The following is a 21,366-nucleotide window of genomic DNA, read 5'->3' on the forward strand; positions in this document are numbered from 1 at the left end:
CATAATTTGATTTCGCAGCCACACTGTTAGTACATTTTTAATATTAACTATGCAAGAACAGACAGCCGAACTTAAGTTGCACTGATGGTTTGAGTTCATTAGATTGAAAAAGATGGGCAATGATGACAAAGATGGAGATGGCAGCGCAACATCAAAGAGGCAACACTTAACAAACACACTCCATTTTGAACAAACCGAACTAACACATTTCATGTTGTCGGCTGCAGCAGAGCCCTTATGTACAACAGTAAGAAAAAAAATATGCTTCTGCCCTGGGCATACTGACAGCAACTCTGCAAGAAGCTTAGCAGGCTCCTGGACACACAGTTGTAAGATATTTCACTCATCTATTGCAGGTAAAGGGGTTGATTCTGGTCTGATGTCCGAGTGACAGCAACATAAATCAGCGACCTTGCAGTGGAGTTACTCCTGATTTACACCAGTCCAAGGGAGAATGCCTGCCTGTTCCCACTCTCCTTCCCTAGTTCACTTTTCACAGCTGCGATTCTTTATGACGAATAATAAAAAGATTTTGCTGAGAGCTCAGCTCTTGCATGCATGATGCACAGAGCAGAACTGCAAGTTCAGAAGCCCTGGGGCCTCGTGCCACAAGGTGTGGGATGTCCTTCCCGTGCCCCCGGAGCCAGGAGCCCAGCACCATGCAGGACTCCACTCCTGGTGACTTCCTCTTCTTTGGTGATTCTGGGCAATTCAATTCTGCTCTGAAGGGAACATGTACCAATGAGCTGGGAGGAGAATATTTCATCCTCTGCTCACATTAATGTCTGAGCATCTAGTATTAATTTGCTTGTTGTGCTGCAATATATAATAAATTTGAGGCAGTAGCTTTATGGTGCAAGTTGTAATTTTAAATTTTATGATACAAACTGACCATCTGCAGGAAATCTGACCATATAACCTAAGCCATTCTGTGTAGACTATAACGTTAGTACCTCCGAATCACGGTGAAACTATGATTTAGACACACAATTAGACAGACCAGGTCCTCAACAATTCTCAGCTGTCTGAATTACTGCTGAACGGCCTAATAAATACATAGCACATAGGCCTCTCTTCTGCAAAGCTTTTAAGAATGTTCCTAAGTTTGCCTCTAATCAACAAAGCACCTATTACAATTACTGTTACTCAGAGACTAGTCCTGGACTAGAAACCCGTTGTGCTTGGCACAGCACAAACAGAACAAAACCCTACTGCTCGGGGACCACTGCTCCTGAGCCCGCTGCACAGGGATGGAGTGCTGGAGTGAGGCCAGGGTTTGTTAGGAAGCTGTGAGGGACATAAAGTATCGACTATTGAATTTAATCCTGGAAACACTGCACCCATTTGCCAGATTGGGACACTAAGTAAGGGAGCAGAAAAGGACCTTGCATCAATTGGCAGGTCACCTTCACCGGAGAGCAGCAGGAGGATTCCTGGTACCCCTGTCCTGATGGCAGCTCCTGAGCAAATGCCTCCTGCCAGGACGCTGACCTGGCCTAGCTGTAAAAAATGCTTGCTTTATTGCCTGTTATGAAAGAAACCTAAAGCTTTAATTTCAGTAAAATCTCTTTGCGGAGGTCTGTGCTCTTTTTAAGAAGAGACCTGCATTGCAGGGAGAACTAATCCTAAGTCCCTGGCTACATTTGGTTCAGGTAGTTAAGCAGCTGCAGTGGCTGGTGCTGTACAGATGAAGGTGTATGATCCCTCAAATGAGGAATATCTGAACAGACAGGCAGCAACAAACATCCTGGGAGACCCCTGGCATTTTAGGCTGAAACGTGTGTAGTTGGCTTTTTTAAAATTTAAGCTATTGATGCATTAGTGTCCAAAACCAATAGCAGACACAAGACCTCACTGTGCAAGGTGCTGTACCAAGTTCAAGATGATCTCTCTCTTAGAAAGAGACAAAATAATTTCCAGTGACGCAGTGCAACTGGTAGATCTTGCTTGTCCCAATGAGGACACAAGAGAACTTGGAAGCTTTCCCAAAAGTGAGGGAACTAAAAAAAAAAAAAAAAAGGGAGAAGAAAGGCCAGCAGAGACAAATGCAAGAAGCAGGCCAGGCTCAGTGAGACGTTTAGGCTTATTTTGTTGTCTTTTACGATAACACCGTATCGTCAGTGGGACGTTCAGAAAGGCACAGGAGCAGCGGCATATCCTGCCTGGTGAGCTGAGCAGCAGAGAAGGAGCTGGGCAGCCTTGATAATTGCTCTGTTAATAGCCTTGTGCTGCCTCCTCCTTACCTGGGATTTAGCTACAAGTAGAAATAAAAACATATCCCAAGGAGAGTGAATTGTGGTCACTGCTCACTCGTGCCTGCTGATGGAGGATGGAGATGGGAAAAGCAAGAGACAAGTGCTATTTCCAGGCTGTGAAAATGCTCTCCCCTACCCCAACCCCAGCCTGGCATGACTGCAGCATGCTAGGTGGCATTGCGGGGGGAGGGAAAGAGCTTCCAGCTCCACATTTGCCCTCCAGATTGACTGAGCTCCTACTGTGACTGTGCACTTACAAGGCTGGTTGTGGAGAGCTCCGGAGAACGGGATCCCAGAGCATCACCCAATTGGAAGAACCATTAGTTTTCTCAAGTAACAATTATCTCTGCTACTGCATTTGTGTCCTCTTTCCTGTCTCATTTTAAGTAAGTTACAATTCTCCCACTCTTGTTACTGAGTAGATGCAGATGCCACTTTGTTCTGTGTGATTTATAGGCAGTAGCTAATGTTCAGTTATAATTCCCCATTTTAGACATGAAAAATAGCCTGTAATGCTCAATGCAAGGGCCTCTCAACAATGATATATAATTTAAAAATTAACATGAGGACAGAGGAGACACGGGATTTTGAACTAGGGACACTCTCATTCAAAGGTTAAATCTCTACAAGGTGAGCTAAAGGAATTAGTTGAGTTATTAAGTAAATGCCTCTGTTATATTTTCCCAGTACATCAGCTATTGCAGCCTTTTCCAGTTCAGCTGTGTTCAGCCCCAGCATGTTCAAAGTGCAAATGCTCATGGCACTGTATTCACACATGTGCTTTTTTTCAATGTCAAACAAACTGGAGCTTTTCAGAGTCAAAGGTCAAAGTGGAGGGCCCTTAAGAAAATCTCTTGGGAGATTATGTGATTGTTCTTATGTCTTTATTGTATATAAAATCAGGCTTCATACATGGCTCGCCCTTTCCAAGCATCTTAAAACTATAAATGAGTCATGACTCATTCCTGCAACACCTAAGTTATATAAGTGGTCTTGTTAATTTACTGGAATATCTTGCATAACTAATCGTTTCCAGGATCAAACTCTGAAGCCTCTGAAACCTCTGAACTGTAAAGAGCTCCTTTAGAAACAGAGAAGTTAAATCCCAACCTCACACGACGAGTCAAAAGCAGAACACGGGACAGAACCTGCATCACCGGACCTGTTCTGCCAAATGCAAGCCATAAACCCCTCCTTTGTCAAAGCTCAGCAATTCAGAAAATATGCAGGGGCAATAGGCAGTATGGAGAAGGAAAAGAGCTTGGCTATGGAGAGGTTTTGGAGGTGGCATTCCTTTCCTGTCTGTTTTCTGTTCACAATAAGAAGATGTAGCTCATATCCTAGGTGTCTCTTGCTGCACTCTGGTTAACCCTGTCTCACTCCAGCACCAAGTATTACATTTATGGATTACAAATTTATTGACATTTGACATTTGCATCAGCTTTCACCTGATCAACAGGAGTTTTGGCTGCCAAAGGGAATTATTATGGAAGATTTCAACAGCCATGGGAATGCCAAAAAGGTCATTAAATCATATCAGAAAAACAATGTGTTCATAGCGTTCATACATTTAGTCTTGCCAGTAAATCTTCTGGTTGATGCTTGGACCACCTACCGATGATACTCAAAGAGAAGGAGAAACAGGGAGAATCGAAGAGATGAATTAAATTAAAACCAAGTGACATGAAGCCTGGCACAGTGGGATCTTTAATTTTCTAGTCTAGGAATCCAGAATAAGCAAAAAAACAAAACATAGCACAGTGGCTTGACTTTATCTAAGTTAATTCCCTCTATATTAGCAGGGCTTAACTAAATAATCCTGAGTAATGTGTGCACCCCACATTATTGCATGCAATTTGTATGTGGGAGGTGCAGGATTCAGAAAACATATGGCACATGGAAAACAAATGACAGGGTGTGCTTTTACACTCATTTTGGCTATACTTATCACTCTTGTTGATATTTTTTTCCAGACATGAAATATGAGTGTAGGAACTTTCACCCTACTCTCTTTGGAAAAGTACTGAGAGTTATTTTTTTGTGCATTTGTGATTTATAGAAGAAGACCACCACATAATTCCTGGGAGCACAATGTTTTAAAAAAAACACTGGTCAAATAAACAGAATTACCTCCCCCATCGTCTTTTCCCTGGATGACAAACCTGGTCTTGCACTGTAAAAAACCAAGGCCAACAGATTAGGGCTCCATAGGATTACGTAGGGAAGTGAATTACTGAACTGGAAGCCCACCCACAGCCTATCTGTCTGTGTATGTCTAGTCTAGGGTGAGCTTCACTGAAGACTGATCCACACGCAGCTGTTTGTCCCTGAGCTGAGCGAGCATGAAGAAAGTATTAAGTTTGCCCTTCTCCAGTGGAAGAGCGGTATGTTCACTTCACATGAACATAGGCAGAAACAGGCCACAGTATTATTGTATCTCAGAGGGACTCTTCTTCTGTGATGTCCCTTGGGATGTAGATCAACAGGTGGGTAAAAGGCAACGTCAGTCTTTTTAATGACCCTGTAAAGAAAGCTGGTAGCCATGAGGATACAGTCCCAACAGTGATCAGTGCCAGTAGCTTGCCTTACCCCCCCGAAATATAGCTGGTGTTGTGTAGCCACTGTTGTGCTTGGAGCACTGATGCACATGTGGCTACAGGGAGACTGTACAGAGATCGCATGAAGAGCGGCAGAGGGCAGAGACAGGGATCTGGACAGAAAGGTTCTTCTAAATCTTGGCTTGAAATAAAAGAGAAGTAGAGAGATGGAGCTGTGTGATGGAGATATCTACCAGCAGCTGTGCACTACACCAGGATATCGGTTACATGTATGGAGACAGATAATTGCAGGTAATCTGTGTGGCTCATGGTATAAACTTGGGGGTTTCAGAAATAGGGAGTGTTTGTGAATTTTCATTAAATGACTATGAAAACAGCAGTTTCACATTTGAGACTTCAACAGTTCTCCAATAAGAGAAGGAAAAAACACTTTAGTCTGCACACAGAGTGCTTTGGAGGTTTAGAAAAGCTGAAAGCGAACCCAGAAGGGATCAAACTAGTATTATCCATATGCAACAGAACAAGCAGTTTTGCCTCCTCTGAATTACTGGTCCATGCTAGTATAAGCTCTGCAGTAAGACTGCAAGTCCTGCTCTGCATACAGTTGAGAGAGAAATCTTTTGAGGGTGGCATTTTTATCACGTCATGGGAAACTCCCAGGGAAAGCAGAACAGAGAATGGAATAAAGTGTGATGCCCTTAGGTTGGGGGACTTGATATTAATTCTGCACTCTGGATGTGATTCCTTCCTTAGCCATGTGCAAAGAGCAAGCATGAAGGCTCAGAACCGTTCTGACTGCCATTGGCTGGTTTGCACATCCTCTGCTCCCTGTCTTGGGATGGGGCACCTCCAGAGCTCACCCCAAGAGGCCTCACAGTTGTGCCCAAGTTTCTGCAGCTATCAGGAAGGCCTCTTGCATGTTCTCTGCAGCTTGGGGAGCAGGGGAAGATAACCTCCTCCAGCTGAAGAAGTCCCTGAACTGTGAATCTGGAGGCTGGGAGAGTGCTCTGGAATAGTACCACGTCTGTCCTGTTCTTACACTCTTATACTGGTCATGGTCAGAGATAGGATGGACACAACAGACCTTTGACCTAACCCTGTATGGCTATTCTGATGTTCTTACCTCGCTACTATTCAGCTTTACAAGAAGAGTAGGAAAATGTCATAAAGAAACTCTTAGCAGTGTTCAGCTGACGGGAACATCCCCTGTTACAAAGGATTGTGCATATTTAGGGTGAGGGAATAGAATATGAACACAAAACATGGCAATCACTCACTTACAGTTGGAGGCTATGGGCTCCGCAGCACAGAGAAAGCTCAGCCTGGCAGTGATGCAGAGAGCGAATATCCCAACCGGGACCAGGGAAGCTCCCTCAAGCACCAGGGCTTTTGGAGCTCGAGGGATTGTGTGGCACAGTGTAATGGGACCTTGACCTTCACCAGATGGTGCAGAGCCCTACTGGGAAAGGCAGAAGAGGGGAACAAAAGAGCATGTGGAGGTCATGGCCTTCCTGATCTCTCGATTTTGGGTGAGCTTGAAGGCTGAACTTTTTTCCTTCTCCAATGCAGCCTAAACCCACCGTTTTCATCACCTCCTGGAGCTCTTGTGCAGTAGTGTTAATCATGGATGAGTGTGGCAGTAGAAAAGGAAACCAGAGAATGTTGAGAATGTCCTGGTAAACCACGTTCCCATACCCTCGCCTTTCTCTTCCTGGCCTGCTTTGACTCGCAGCTGTTGCTGTGTGCACAGTTTCCATGCTGGTCACTTGATAATAAATCGAAAAGAGACTGCTGGGGTACAGGGGCACGGGGACTTGGAGCACCTGTTCACTCTGAGGCCTGTGTTCCTCTGCAGTACAGGCTTCCCAAAGGATGAACTCCTTCTCCTTCATCTGTACCCCCTCCGCTGTAGCAAAGCCCCGAGCAAATGGTCTTGGCTGGCCTGAGAAAAGGCGGGCAAGGGGAGGCAGTGACTGCCACTGCACAGACCACTCTGTTGCTTGATCTGACGCAGCTGCTGGAGGGGGTGGAGTGGAGGAAAACAACCACATCAAAGCCACTCTAGCCACCTCTCCTTTCCCTTCAAAAATGTCACTGCAGCACCCTCCACTTTCTATAACAATGTTTATCATTGTTCTTCGATTGTCTGGAACAATAAATGGTTAGAAATGAGCATATATCACCAGGAAATCTCTGCCTGCCCCTTCCCCCAAGCAGTGTCATAAAAACGTACAAATTCACATTAATAATGAAGTGCATTTCCCCGAGAAGCCACTGTGTATCTCAGGGAGAGCAGGCAAGGTGGCAGTTGCTGCAGAGTTTCCTATTAAAGAGCAGAGCAAATACTCATAAATCTGATGAGGGGCCAAAGCACATGTTAGGGCTGTCTCCCTCTTAATGGAACCTTTTCTGAAATGAAAAAAATATATATCTTGATACATTCAGGGTATTCATTAGACGTGACAACCTCCTCCACTCCCCCGTCCTTCCCTCCCCCACTCCTGCATGTGCTGACCCCTGGCAGAAGAGCTGGCGCTGAGTGCTGGCAGGGAGGGATTTTGGAAGGGAGGAGGAATTGTTTTGTTTTAATAAAGGGATTGTGTAAATTTACTACGATGAACAAGCCCCCTCCTGGCCCCATGCCTCCCTCCTTCCCTCTGCTCCAGCAAGCTGCTGCCGCTGCTCCCTCTGTCTCCGACCCCCAATGTGCCCTCCTCTTGGCTGCCCGGCCTCTGCCATGCCCAGCGGCCATCCTGTCTGTGCATCTGCCAGGGGAGGAGAGCCGACAGAGTGTGCCCCAGAGCAGGATCCCTCTTGCAAACTCGAGTGTAGGAAATCTTTCCTGCCACCTCACACCTTCAAGGTCTTGGCCAACTCATGCTCTTGGGAAAACACGGTTCTCCAGACACAGGGAGGTAGCAGGATGAGTATCAGTCCCCTTGGCTCTCTCAGGGGCTGTGACCTTGCTATCTGGTGCGGTGTCTTAATGTTATCACAGGCTGGAAACACAGGATCTGCTGCCCCTTTCCTGAAGGTTGAGACGTTCTTGAGAAAGAAACACCGTCACAATCACAACATAAGCTCTGTGCTGTGCACTGCTTGTTCTACCTCATTCCTCTTCTCACAGGCAGGGTCCGGAGTTGGAGCTGCACTTGTGTAAATCCTGTGAGACTCCACTGATGTGTGAAAACTAGTGTAAAGGGCTGATCCTTCCCCAGCCAATGGACCCTGCCTAGATGCACAAACAAACCCAGTTCAGAACCAAGGAGATGGGAAGAGATGGCAGAATGAGGCCTGAAGGCTACAGCTTAATAATCATGAATTATCTGTTCATTATCCCAATAAATAGTTAAAAATCTGTTCCTCCTTTCCTCCTCCCATAAAGCCATATCTATAATGTTCCTCATTTTCCATCTGTGCTCCATCATATTTGCACTGAGTGATCATCCTGCTAAATTACATTATTTTTATTGAAAGGTGCTTTTGAGGGCTGGATGCGCTCATGACTTTTCCTTTTGTTATTGATCTTTGCAATTTGATTGCTGAGGTGTAAAATGTATAAATAAGACTCAGATACCCTTCCTTTGAAATCTCACTGGGTAAAAACGTTCTGCTATAGATTTTGAAGGCTGTAGCATTTAATAATATCAGACGCAGCGAGGAGAAGGCAAGATTTTTATATCCTTATAAATACTGAATGCTTGAGGAGGTAGGTGTTACTCAAGGTCAGTTAAAATCTGGTCAAAATACTTAAAAGTTGCTGCTTCTTTGTAAGCAGAAGAGTTCCTGCCTTTTGTGGGCAGGAACTGTCATATACAGTATGCTTATACAGAGCCTTGAAACAATATGGGTTGACCTAGTGGGTTGGATGCGCTAATGCAATGTTAAATAATACTGATCTTAATAGCAACCTGTAGTATTCATAAAAAGCAAGTAAATCTGCACTGATATATCTGTGCTGACACACTCTGATGTATCATCTGGCCTGACCCTGCTCTCAGGGAAGCCAAGAACACACTATTATTGGTTTTACAAGGACTATTGCTAGATTGAAAAAATGCTATCCAGGAAAATTTTGAAGATTTAAAAAAGCTAAATTAAAAAGATATTCTGATCTACCACTTTGGGGAAACAGTGATAAATTTCAAAGGATTAGGGGAACTGAGGCTTCACCAGAACAGGACTATTTTGAGGGAAGAGTGATGGGTTGGAGGTAGTTCTTGCTGAGGATGGGCTCTGTGTCTTTCCTCCAGCACAGCAGAAAGGCCAACCTATTCCTCTTCCTACTCCCCTGTCTCCTCTGCTCTCCTTCATAGTGCTCAGCAATTTTATCCAGTTTATCCCAACAAAAGTCTATTTTAAAATGGGACTCCCCCACAGAATTTTTTTACCATTGAGAAGTCATCATTTTCCAACAAGATGTTGTCAGAAAAGTCCCATTCAAACTGAATAATCAAGGCTTTCATTGCAATGAACCCTCTCTTTCTGGCTGATGACATGGTGAGCAGAACCCTCAGTTTTGCTGGTAAATTCTGCTTACAAAGTCGTGGTGGACACAACTGCAGGCAGCTACATCCCAGCATGTGTGATTCTCCTGAAAGGGTCTCTCAGTTTTTCATGTTTGTTGCTAAGAAGAAATGAAAGATGAAGAGCAAGCTAAATTCTCTAAAATATAGTTTTGGACTACTAATTCATGCAATTGTCCTTGCCTATGTAACACCAATGTTGGATAATAGCGGAACATGATGTTCAGAGCAGCTCCTACTATTTCAGAGGGATGAAAAAATAAAATCCACAGAAGGAAAAAATCTTCTATTTTGGTATACTTAACACATACAGTTATCTACGTGTCCTATATATCATTTAACAAATTGCTTTGCAATTCTTACAGGGCGTGGTATAATGACTGATTTAAAATCACTGCATTGCTTAAACTGCATTGTTCTTCATCAAGTTGAGTCATTTTTATGTGAAGTGTCAAGCTCTCTAACAAATAACTGCTGCCAGACAAATCAAGTTCCTCATCTTAAAGCTACGGCTAAATAGTTTATAGCTTTAATCTGCTCACTGAGGTGTGCAGTCTATGACAGTAATTATAAATGCAAGGAGAAATTATAGCTGAATGCTTTAACTGCATTAGGAGCCATTTGATGAACAATCATGATTGCCTGCTCATTTTCAACAATAGAGGGCAAGTTAGTGTCAGTGCATTAGAGGATTTTCAGTTCTGCTCTGCTCTTTCTTCCATTTACCACAGAATGTCAGTTGTCTCCTATAAAGTAGAAAAAAAGCACTGTAGAGGCTTTAAACTTGATGGTTAAAAAAAGACAAAGGAGGAAACAGAGAGAAAAACTGTTTATCATTATGACTAATTTTTTTGTTTTGCAGCAGCCTTACTTTCAAATTAGTTCATCTCAGGTAGCTGCTTGTTTCCTTATCAGGGTCTTTTGAAAAAGAAATCTCCCCAATCAAGTTGGTAAATTTGACTCTATAGAGACTTATTTCTGTAAAAAGTTGTAGATAAGACCACAGAGAGCCTCAGTTGCCGACCAGTTTATAGCCAATCTCACCTAAATTTAAAGTGAGAAATACAATTCTGCCTTGTCTTTTTTCTCAGGACAACATAAAAATTCTAATTTAGTTGAAAAAATGAACAAATGTTCTTCAAAGGTATAAGTCAACATACAAATTACTTCTAATTAAAGCCATGTTCCCTAATGTTCATGGGTTTTCTTTGAAGAATAGCAATAAAAACAAATTTGAAGTGGGTTAAATGAAAAAGAATAGAGACTTCTGATTGTTGTATATTACACATAATTTTACATTATATTACTAAACCCATATCAGTTAGAAGAATTCAAGAAAACACCAAAGATTAATATAAACAGATATATACGTCATTTAAGAAGAATTTATAGCAAATTTCTTATAAACAGCCTCACAGAGGTCTGAAAAATAAATCTATATACATAACACATTTTTGTACAGTACTAACCCAGATTATTCATTTATATTTTTAATGATAGCTAACATTAAAAAATATAACCTTTAATAGTAAATTTCATTGAAATATAGAAACTATTTTATGTATTTCTAGACTTCAAATACTCTTTCCACTGTTTTATTTCCATTTATTTCCATATATTTTCTCTAATTTTATTTCTATTTCACTACAATAATGCCTAGAAGAAGTAAACGCAAATGCATGTGTGCGTTTTAAGAATCTCAGTATGCTTTATATTTCTTGTTTCTAAATACTGTGCTCTCCTCTATGTTATTATTCAAATGTACACTGAATCTTAAAAATAACATGGTAAGAATAAGTAAACTCTGAAAATCCCTGTTATTTGATTTTGTCTCCTTGCAGATCTCAGGAAGAAACCATATGAATAAACTCTGGCCTTCACACTTCTAACATAGTCAGAACTTCGGTAGGCTTACAGCTCCAAAACTGTAATAAAATCTTTACAATGCTATCCAAAATACCCCATCATTTCATACAATTTGTGCTATCATGCATACCAACTAAAATTATAGTTCCAGATAACAGTGCTATCACTCTGTCATTGAAATTTAAATATATTTTTTCAAAGGTAAGATACAACCTGCATCTCGATATAAATTAGAAATGGATGAGTATTAAGAGGACAGCAATTTCTCGGTACCCAAAGGCAGGAAGGACAGTACCTTATTTATGTAGTTACATATCACCTGAATAATACCCGCAATGTGTCTGTGCAGGTTATTACAATGCAGAAACCGCTTTTTTTTCTCTTGGAGATTTTTTTTCTTTGTATTTGTTCCCCAAATCCTCAGAAATAGTAACATGTTTATAAAGGTGGGTGTTTGGTTTGCCTCTTAGTAATAACACGGTGCTTTTAAGACCAAATCTGAAACGTTTGTCATGTATTAAGCCATGAATGTGCCCAAATAACTGTTATATTAATGTATTTGGCAGATAGTTTTTGTTTGATAGTACCCAAATTATTGGTTTGGTCTGATATCTCTTGTGTGAAAACTACCAATGTCAGAGTCTTAATAATGATTAACTGGTGGGGAAGGAAACAAAGTATGGTGTATGTTTCCTAACCAATCTCTTGTAGTTTTCCGGTATGTTTGTCAGGTATGTTGATTTTGATTGGTCAGATAAACAAGGAACATTTATTTGTTGAGTTCTAATGTTGGGTTAAAAATGCCAAAATAGAAACTTAAGGGTATTAGAAAACAAACTCCTTTTGAGTTAGACGGAATTTTGCTGGCTGAAATATGCAGAAAGGATAAATCCAGTCAAATGCAGACAGCACGTACAAGATGTATGCAAAACTTAAATCTTATTGCACTTGAATACTGACGTTATACTCCATAGTAATAGCTTCTATTACCCATCCCAAAGTGACCCTTTGATTAGTGGTTTAAATTATTCAAAAGTAGCCTTTTTAATGGAGCTTAAGTGATGCACAGTCCTTGTGCTGGCTCTGTACACAGAAAGTGTTTCTTAAAGCTTCATGAATATTTGCAGCAAACAAATGTGAAATCTTCACACAAATGGGTATTCATCCTCAAAGTGCTTGCACCCTCAATTAGTCAGAGAATAGCCACAATAGCAGGTGGCGTAAGTGACAACTCACAACACATCTTTAATTTTGACTGTCTGACGAATTCATTTTCTGAATGTTATTCAAGTAATGAACACGTTGGAGAAAATCTGAATCTGCACATGATTATTCTGTGAACAGAAGCAGAGCCTGAGTCTGCTGGAGAAATTGTTGGGAATGACTAACAGAGCCTTCCTGGAAATAAACTCGTTAGAACAAAAAACTTCTATTTGGACTTTTAGTTGATGTTCTGCATATTTATTTAAATCAAGAATATTCAAGTTTGTGAATCAAGTAAAATTAAAAATGCAAAAATTGTATGTCATCTGAATATTACATTACATGTTATAAACATTGGTTGTGGCAGTACTTCGGTTGGTGTATCTTTCAGCAAAAAGTAGCAACACTAACGTAGAAGTATCCTACTAATAGGTTTTTGAAATATTAAGCTTGTAAAAAATCTAGCTGCTTCCTCAATTAAGCATTAACCCCCCCAGGTAATATGAAAACTTGCACTGAAGTCAGTGATGTTTATGGATTGACTAGCACTCCCACCAACATGAAACAAAATATAATCAAACATCTTAAAGATTAAAAAAGGAATGACGGAGAGATAGGTTAAAATGATGCGACAAAAAAGGCCACTCACAATAGTAAGTGTTTAAGTAAGTGTAAAATATTAAAATATTTTACAAAACTGAATATCCAAATATCAACAAAAGAATAACTGAACTTCTAGACATAAACTTTTCAGAGTTATTTGTAGATTCTTGAGGCTGGGTTTGCGATTACAAGAAACTTGGAAAAATGAAGATTTTTCTAATTTGACATTTGAATTGTCTTCTTTTCCCCCATCAAAACAGATTTACTGGTGTGTTAGCACTGAAAGAGGTAATAATCTTTTGGTTTTCAGTGCTTTTTTCCTGTTTTTTCCATTTTCATTGCAAAGAGTAGCATTTAGTTGTTGCATTCCACATTGAAGTGCATAGGATGTGAAACAATTAATTCTCAGAAACAAAAAAGAGAGTGAGAACTGGGAAAACAGCTTTTTTGAAAATATTAATAAGAAGCAACTTTTCTATATAGGGCAATGTGGTTATGCATTTACCAAGCTCTCTTCTTGAAAACATTATAAAATGGACATGTACATGCAATTAGATTAGTGAAGCAGGAGTACATTATGCATTTTATATTGCTTTCCTACATTTAAGAAAGTACGAATGTCTTACGAAGCCTCCTTAAAATGATGAAATTAAAACTCGCTATAGAGCATGCATACCTTAAGAGTTATTCTTCATCCACTTCTGCTACAAATTGTGAATGGTGTTCTGGTGACTTGCTGTGTGTTTTGCTTAGATGAAGTTTTACTGCATGTTTGCTCGCAAATGTCCGACAGCACAACTTACATTTGAACTTAGAGTCTGTGTCCTCTTCTCCAGCTATTGTTTCAGGAGATCTTTGAACTGAAACTCTGGAGATTTCTTGCTCTACCTTGGTTTGCTGCTCCACAGCCAGCCTGTTCATGTCTTTCATTTGGAAACCTAGATGAGATTCTAAGTGGCTAATGTAAGTAGATGGGGTTCGAAACTGAGATGCACAGTCGCTGCAATAAAAGACTGGATGTCCTTTGTCCATGTTTTTCAAAAACTTGGTTCCTCCGGTTTTCCTAAGTTGATACTTGACATTTGCCAACCAATGGCTGATGGTGGTCATTGACAGTCCAGTAAATTTTGAAATCTGCATGCGCTCTTGTGGGCCTAGATCTGATAATAAATATTTACCTTCAGATGTCTGGAAGAGGCTGGAAGCAAACTGAGCTTGCAAAATGAGAAGATGCTGAGGGTTCCAGTTTGACTGTCTGCCCTTCCTTTTATGCAGAGTGGAGACTTCTGTTGAGACATCCTCAAAGCGTCGGACATCTATTTCCAATTTCATAGATGGGATCCTTGAAGATGCAGCAGGTTTTGGTGTAGTAGCTTTGGGAAGAACTTTGACCATGTCAGCGATGTCAGACAGAGCATGTTTTTGAGGTGGAGAAGTACAGGATTGTGCTTGAGCTGACTCAGCTTTCTTGCCTTTGGATTTGGTCAGGTCAATAGGCTGATCATTGTTTTCAAACAAATAGTGCCTGGATACACTTGCAGGCTTTGGTGGGGTCGGAGCAGGAGATAAAACTGGCTTCTCCATCATATTTAGATTAGGTTTGTGGAACATAGAAATTGTGCTAGAGCTGGGGCTGGAGTTGGATTGAGGCCGTAAAGGCTCAGTGGCTTTGCCCAAGTGATTATTCAGTACTGACTGCAGCGCACTGAGAGGGTTGACACAAGGCAGTTCAGAAGAATGGTTGGCAGCAGCACAACCATTACTAAGAGAAGCTGCTGTTGGTTCCTTGAGGACTGGTTTTTCTTTTCCGCTGTCCTCTTTAATTTTGTCTTCTTCTTTCAAGGGACATGGTTCTGTCTTTTTTGGCTCCACAGAAGCTTCAGATTTGAGGAGAGGTTCTCTCTCGCTCTGGCTGAGTGAGGCAGGCTCAGCTTGGATGCCCTCTTTACAATAGTCCTTTTGTACCTCCTCCTTATCATCAGTTTCCTTCTTCACTTGAGTGCACTGGGCCACATTTGCTGAGATAGGGACCAGAGGCATGACCTTCCACTTCGGAGCTATCGGCCTCAATTTATTGGTGATTGTTGGCCTGATTTGTAGTACTTGGGAACCCACAGGCAAAGACGGTTTAGCTCCTTCTGAGAGCTGATAAGCTGCGTGGATGCTGGGATATGCACTCCAGCTGGGTGCTCCATTTTGAGCTTTATTGATAGCTGTTGTGACAGTGTTCTCCAAGGACTTTAAAATGTCCCCACCACCCTTTGAACCATCTTCTAAATCTTCTTCTCTGAGGTACTGGTATTTCATTGTGGGATCCAGTGGTTTCTGAAGAGTGTCTTCATACTCTTCAGTTTTTACTGCTTTCTCATCTTTGTTTGCATCATCAGCTTTATCTTTTTTACTTTCTTTTTTTAGTTCAGAGGTGGGAGCTATGCATTCTGCAGATGATTTACTGGTTGATTTTGAAACCGGGCTGTCATTGGCTGGTGCTTCAGACAATGATTGCATTTTTTCCACAGCTAAAGGATCCAGAACAAGTTGCTTTCCTTTCTTTGAAGCTGAACTTGTGACTTTCAAGAAATGGCCAGTGACCATCATGTGGGTCGTGAGCTGCTGCAAGGTATCATGGGAACTTCCACATTCCATACACTTCAAAATCTGGGATTTGCAGGCCTCAAACTGCCACGTATAGCTGGCACCATTCTGGTAGCCGTAGCGGTTGTTAGATGATAACTGCAGGTTCGCATTCTTCTGAGGAGAAAAAGTATCTGAGAAAGACCCCGTCGTGGAATCGGGGGAACAAGGCCTGTTAACATCAAACACACGTTTCTTTGCTGGAGTGACCATTTTTGAAGAAATGGTTGGTACCGGCTCCTTCAAAGGCACTTTTTGGTAATGTTTTGTTTTTATCATATGAACACTCAGATCTTGAAGGGAATCAAAAGAGTCACCACAGAACATACATTTCAGAACTTTTTGTGCATCTTCCTTGTCCATGTCCTGGAAAGCCCTTTTTCGGGGCTTTGAGTAGCTGGTAGGTCTGTGCTTGTCCTTTTTATGGTTGTCATCTTGGTAGTGACCTGTCTCATTCATATGAACTGTTAGTTCTACCAATGTGTCATAGGCGGCGCTGCACTGCCGGCACCGAAACCGGCTGGCACCCGTGAACGCAGTCCCACACATTTTGCTGCTCTGCCTGTAGAGCTGGACTGAGCTGAACAGGTTGGGTTTCGAGACAGGTCTGGAAGGTAAATTCTGCTGTAAGCTTTTTGACAGTGCATCTTGGTGCCAATCAAAATCAGCTTTGTTCCCTCCATTTCTGTTGTCACAACTCCTCTTTTCAGAGTTAGACAACTTGAAACCCAGCCCTAAGCCTGTCCAATAAGAGTCTGACAGTATGTTGGCATAGACCGCTGTCATTTTATCCATGCAATCATGTGCTTCATTCTGGGCTTTGGGATGGGCGCTGGTTTTTGGGTTCTGTGGCTCTCTAGAGCAAATGCTTTTAATATCTGCCACATGGTCACTACCATCACTTAGTAGTGATTCATTTTCTGCATCCTGGTTAGATATATGACTGACAGGGGAATTCTGGTAACTAAAGTTCCCTTTCTGCTCAGGACCCACTTCATGTTCCTCATCCGTGCCAGTGTCATTGCTGCCCTGGAGTTGAGCAGTTGAGTTGTTGTCGTCATCATCTTCTTCCTCCTCCTTTATATCTTCCTCTTCTTTTAAATCTTCCTCTTGGACATAACCTGAAATGTAATGTCAATATATGAAATAACTTGTTAAAGGAGAATACTACAGTTCGAGCTTTCGAGTTTCACTATGTGTTTTCTTTACCGGACTTCGTTTTAATCTACAACTTTATTGCCTGTTAGTTCTGGAAGTGAAAAAAGCCAAATGATGTCTCTTTTTGTGAAGGTTGCTGCATTTTACTGGCAGATGATCATAATTCTTTATAACTGCCAGAGATTCTGAGTTAATAATTTTCCTGTCATGGGAGTATAATTCTAACTGTCCTGTAATGGGACAGTTGGAAAATTCATATGTAAGAATTTAAAGTTTATACTAAAAGCTTCAATTCTAGCAAATTGTTTTTAGCCTCAGTGAAAGAAAGGGTAGAATTGGCAAGGAATAGAAGAAAATAACTGCCATAATCTTCCTGGTTCATAGCATCATCTAGGTACAGTAACCTTTTGCCATTTGATCACCTAAAAATGCACTTTAGAATGTACACAAATAATTTATATGTCAAAATACAACATATGAAAGCGCTAGTAGGCAAAAGTGGAACTCTTTTGTTTATAAAAGTAATGTACTGTGTACCATAAAAGCAAATTGTGCTTCAGTAAAAACAAATCCATAAATTTCAGGGCAAGAACCTTTGGACATTACAGAAGAGTATTAGGATGTGACAGAGGTAGACCAAAGTTAACTGTAAAACTGGAAAAGTAGAACAAATCCAGAAAGATTTTCTTTGACAAATTAACTATTAAGTTAATAAGATGAACTTGATACTGGAAGAACTGTAAATTTTAAAATTAATTAAGGAATTCAGTTGGGTTTTTTTTCTGGCCTTGTATCAGCAGTAATTCTGCCTAAGTTAGAGGAGATAACCTGGTTAAAAACACACTGAAGAATTAGAGAAGAGGATTTTTAAGGGTGAACTGTCTCCATTGCAGTCATTGGATAAATTCACAATGACTCAACACAGTCAGCAATTCACTCCCAGACCCCCCCAAGAAGGGATGGAGCAGAACAAATCGTTCAGATATATTTTCACAAAACCCCAGTGTACATTTTTTAACAGCCACTGCAAAGCTGTTATGCACAATGCAAGCAGATATTGAAACAATTCATTGTTATTGACAGCCACTTGTCAAAACTAAATGTCGATTTCAGAAGCACAGGTCTTCATAGGAGATATGTTGACGAGCTCTTCCAGTTAGGTGCAAATGCAGCGTTGCTAACCCTAGTGACTGCACTGCAGTCTCAGGAGTACTTTGTTGTGTTTGCTCAAGATCGAGCTTTTTGTGTCAGGTAAGTATGTAAAAAAAAAATAAATGCCAAAACCCCCAAATCAAAGCTGCCCTTAAAAATAACTAAGAAAAATAAAATAAAACGCTAGTACTCGTAATTGTGAAGTAACCCTAAAAGCTCTGAAAGCACAAGGTAAATGACCCTAAAAGTGTTATTTGTTTAAAATCCAATTCCTTCCCATCTTCTGAGAAAAGCCATTTTATGGCTTTTTGAGAACCTGGTTCATTTTGCTCCCTTGAATTTGGTACTCCTGCACAAATGATATCCTTTTAGCAAATCAAAAGGGATGGGCAGAAGAGGCGTTTTGATTAACATACAGACAAAGCCTTCCACAGTTTTTTCAGGTATGTGTTTCAATTTTTCAATCTATTTGCATGTGTATCTCACCCTTTCCAACACATTTACCATCAAGCCAAAGAGATGAACCAGAACCAGAGGAACTGTTTCCTGGATGAAGCTGCAGTATAAGAAGAGGGAAATGATGGTGCTCTCTGTGGATGGGCTAAGAAACCCACACGAGTCGTCTTTCCTACACCCTTCCCACGGTCTTAGGACCTGTGCAGATCACACCAGCTTATAGCTGGGCTTGGCTTACTCCAGGGGTGATACCAGGCAGCTTTACAACCAGAGGCAAAGATAACAGCAGTGGCTATGAGCAAATGACCTGGACACCATTTTAGCATGATAAAATAATAGTCACATAGTAGTAGGAACACTGTGCTCTTCAGCAGATGCTTTCAGCAAAGAAGCTAAATATTAAATATTAACTGTTAAATATTAAAAAATAAGGCTTTTAGTAGTGTTTTGGGGTACAGGAAACATTAGTAGCCCCATTTACAGATGATCGACTGAGGCAGGCAGCAAAGACAACACTAAGAACAAAATATTTTTTCCTCCTCCCTAAACTTCTTCCCTAATAACCAGATAATACTTTCCATGTATCCCTTTCTGAGCTCGTATGTTTTTCAGGGGAACATGGAGGCGGCAAAAGCTCCTACACGTCATGAGTAGTAACCTTGTTAAACAAGCAGCACGAACTGATGAGCCGGACTGACATGGTTCTCGCGGTGTTAGAGATACTGTACAGCGTAGGTAGCAACGCTGGCCCCTTGCCAGGATGTATCACAGTGCCAAGCATATTACACCGAGCAAAACAAAAATAAGGAGGGAATCCAATGAAGGAATCAGACAAAACAGAAAACAAATAGCATTCACACAGTTTTGGGTCGGTGCAAATTTGATTCTCCATTTCAGCACCAATTCTTTGAATATGATTAACCCATTTTTCACCGGAAGGTAATTTTTTTCCTTTGGGAGAGACATACAGTAGTTTCTTCCTCACAATATCCTTTGTCCTTCTAAAAGGATTTACTAGGAGAAGCAGAAATACCAGACAGCTGCACATCCCCCATAACACAGATAAAATTTTCTGCTTAATTAGGCATTGACATGTTTACTATAACCTTTACAGAAGAGTAACTTGTGCTGAGAAATCCTCTTTTTTTTGCCTGTGTAAGATACAGACACAATCTTATGAAAGTGGTAAAAGTAACTTATTAGAAAGCACCATCAAAATTTCACAAAACTATCAGTCAGGTCCATTTTAATGGTTAAGGGTTCTGGGCAGCTTTGAAAACACATTTCAGTATCCCACTTGTAAAACCATTTCTGTTTATTTAAATGATTTAAATAGCTGTGGGCATTTTAAGGACAGTGGAGACCTTTTCTGTGCAGACAACCTAAGGTACAAGAAATGCATGTGTCCTTCCAATAGTGGTTTTTAGTAAGGTTTCATTGGACATGAAGTTTGATATGAACTGATGTAGCTATTTAACAGATATAACATTAATTTAAGTGGATGTTGCATTATTTATTTTATAAGTAAAGGGTGGCTTAAGCCTGTACGCCCACATGCTTTAAATGCAGTGTCTGTAATAAGTAGCATAAGTTTTGCATGTGATACTGATGTCCATATAATAAATTGTTGAGTGACCTGTTCTCTTCCCACCAGTTCTCCCCCAGGCTTATTCTGACATTCCAAACCTCTGAGATGCTCATATATAGCTGCCTTACAGGAAAAAAAAACAAAATTAAAGAAATCCAAACTCAGTAATCAGATGAATGCTTCCTCCTTTTCCCAGATGAGAATTTTTCCCACCAAAATTAAACAGGCCCAGGCAGAGATGTAAGATGGGCAATGTGCAGCCCTGAAAAAGTGGGGGACTGAAATTTCACTATCTTGAAGAGTGGACAAAACCCAGGAGCTTCAGAGCATTGAATGGAAGCAATTTCTGGCTTCCTAAATGGAAATACAATATTTGGTTTTAGTGTTGATTGATCCCAAGATAGTGTATGTCAAAATAATGACATCAGTAAGGATAATATTATCATATGGATAATAATCATAAATACAATTCTAAAATGTTTTAACCTTTTTAAAATTTCCCTCTGTGCCTTTGTGATTGGATTCATGGTAACTCAAGAAATCTGCTTCTCTAGGACAAGGGTTGCAACAAACAGCTGATTCATTATTCTTTAAAATTTTTTTCAAAACATTTTCTTAGCTATTTCTAGCATATTTCTACAGAGTAACTACAAGAAAGCAGGTCCAGTTAATACACCTGCAAAAACTCTTTTTTGAACTTATGGGTCTAAAACTCCATCCACATCCACCTTGAAGCCTTGACCCTACTATGCAGACAGCACTGAGCTCAGCTCCCAGGGATGTTGAATCCAATATTGACTTTCAGGCCCTCGCACCCCCGACTAACCTGTAATTTGCACCACGTTATACATCACTTCTGACCTTGAATTGTAGAGTGTGACTACATCTTTTTTTTTTAAAGTGTTCATTCTGACTGCTAACTTTTCCACCAGCGGATGCTATTTTCACTCAAATTTGCTCTTTTTCCACATAGAGAAACATTTCTTAAAATATATATATAAGTTTCTTTCCAAGACTGGAAAATTTATTTTCTGCCAAGAAAAGGGACAGTGAATCATTGTCCAGAACAACACTGCTAATCCATGTAAAACCTATGCACCATCTGCACTTCTTCATATATATATTCCAGTTTTACTTGAAATAACATCATTAGTAGAGCAATCTCACAGTGCTATAAGGTGATCTTGTTTCCTTCTTGTCTGGCTTCAGCTCAAACATATTTTTGTGTTTGGCAGAAGCTGTTTCTTTCTCTGAAATATTTCATGCAGATAATGGATAATGACCACTTCGCATTCCTTTTTCTCAAAAATGTCTAACTACATTAGCTACCCAAAGACAAATCTTAACCTGGCTCTTTGTAGAAGCTC

The 21,366-nt window shown here is 40.6% G+C and overlaps 1 protein-coding gene across 2 annotated transcripts in view; it reads right to left on the bottom strand.

The window, feature by feature from the left end:
• The window catches only part of TSHZ2 (teashirt zinc finger homeobox 2), a 223,926-nt gene that overhangs the window by 68,415 nt on the left and 134,145 nt on the right, over positions 1–21,366 (bottom strand). Inside the window, exon 2 of one of the 2 annotated variants that reach the window (XM_076352350.1) lies at positions 13,688–16,766. In XM_076352350.1, coding sequence (XP_076208465.1) covers positions 13,696–16,766 — 3,071 coding nt within the window. In that variant the 3' untranslated portion in view covers positions 13,688–13,695. Of the gene's footprint in view, positions 1–12,658; positions 16,767–21,366 lie in introns of those variants that run through there. The other variant, XM_076352349.1, reaches the window with a different exon arrangement.

Source organism: Aptenodytes patagonicus, chromosome 14 (genome assembly GCF_965638725.1).
Source record: "Aptenodytes patagonicus chromosome 14, bAptPat1.pri.cur, whole genome shotgun sequence".
Taxonomy (NCBI): domain Eukaryota; kingdom Metazoa; phylum Chordata; class Aves; order Sphenisciformes; family Spheniscidae; genus Aptenodytes; species Aptenodytes patagonicus.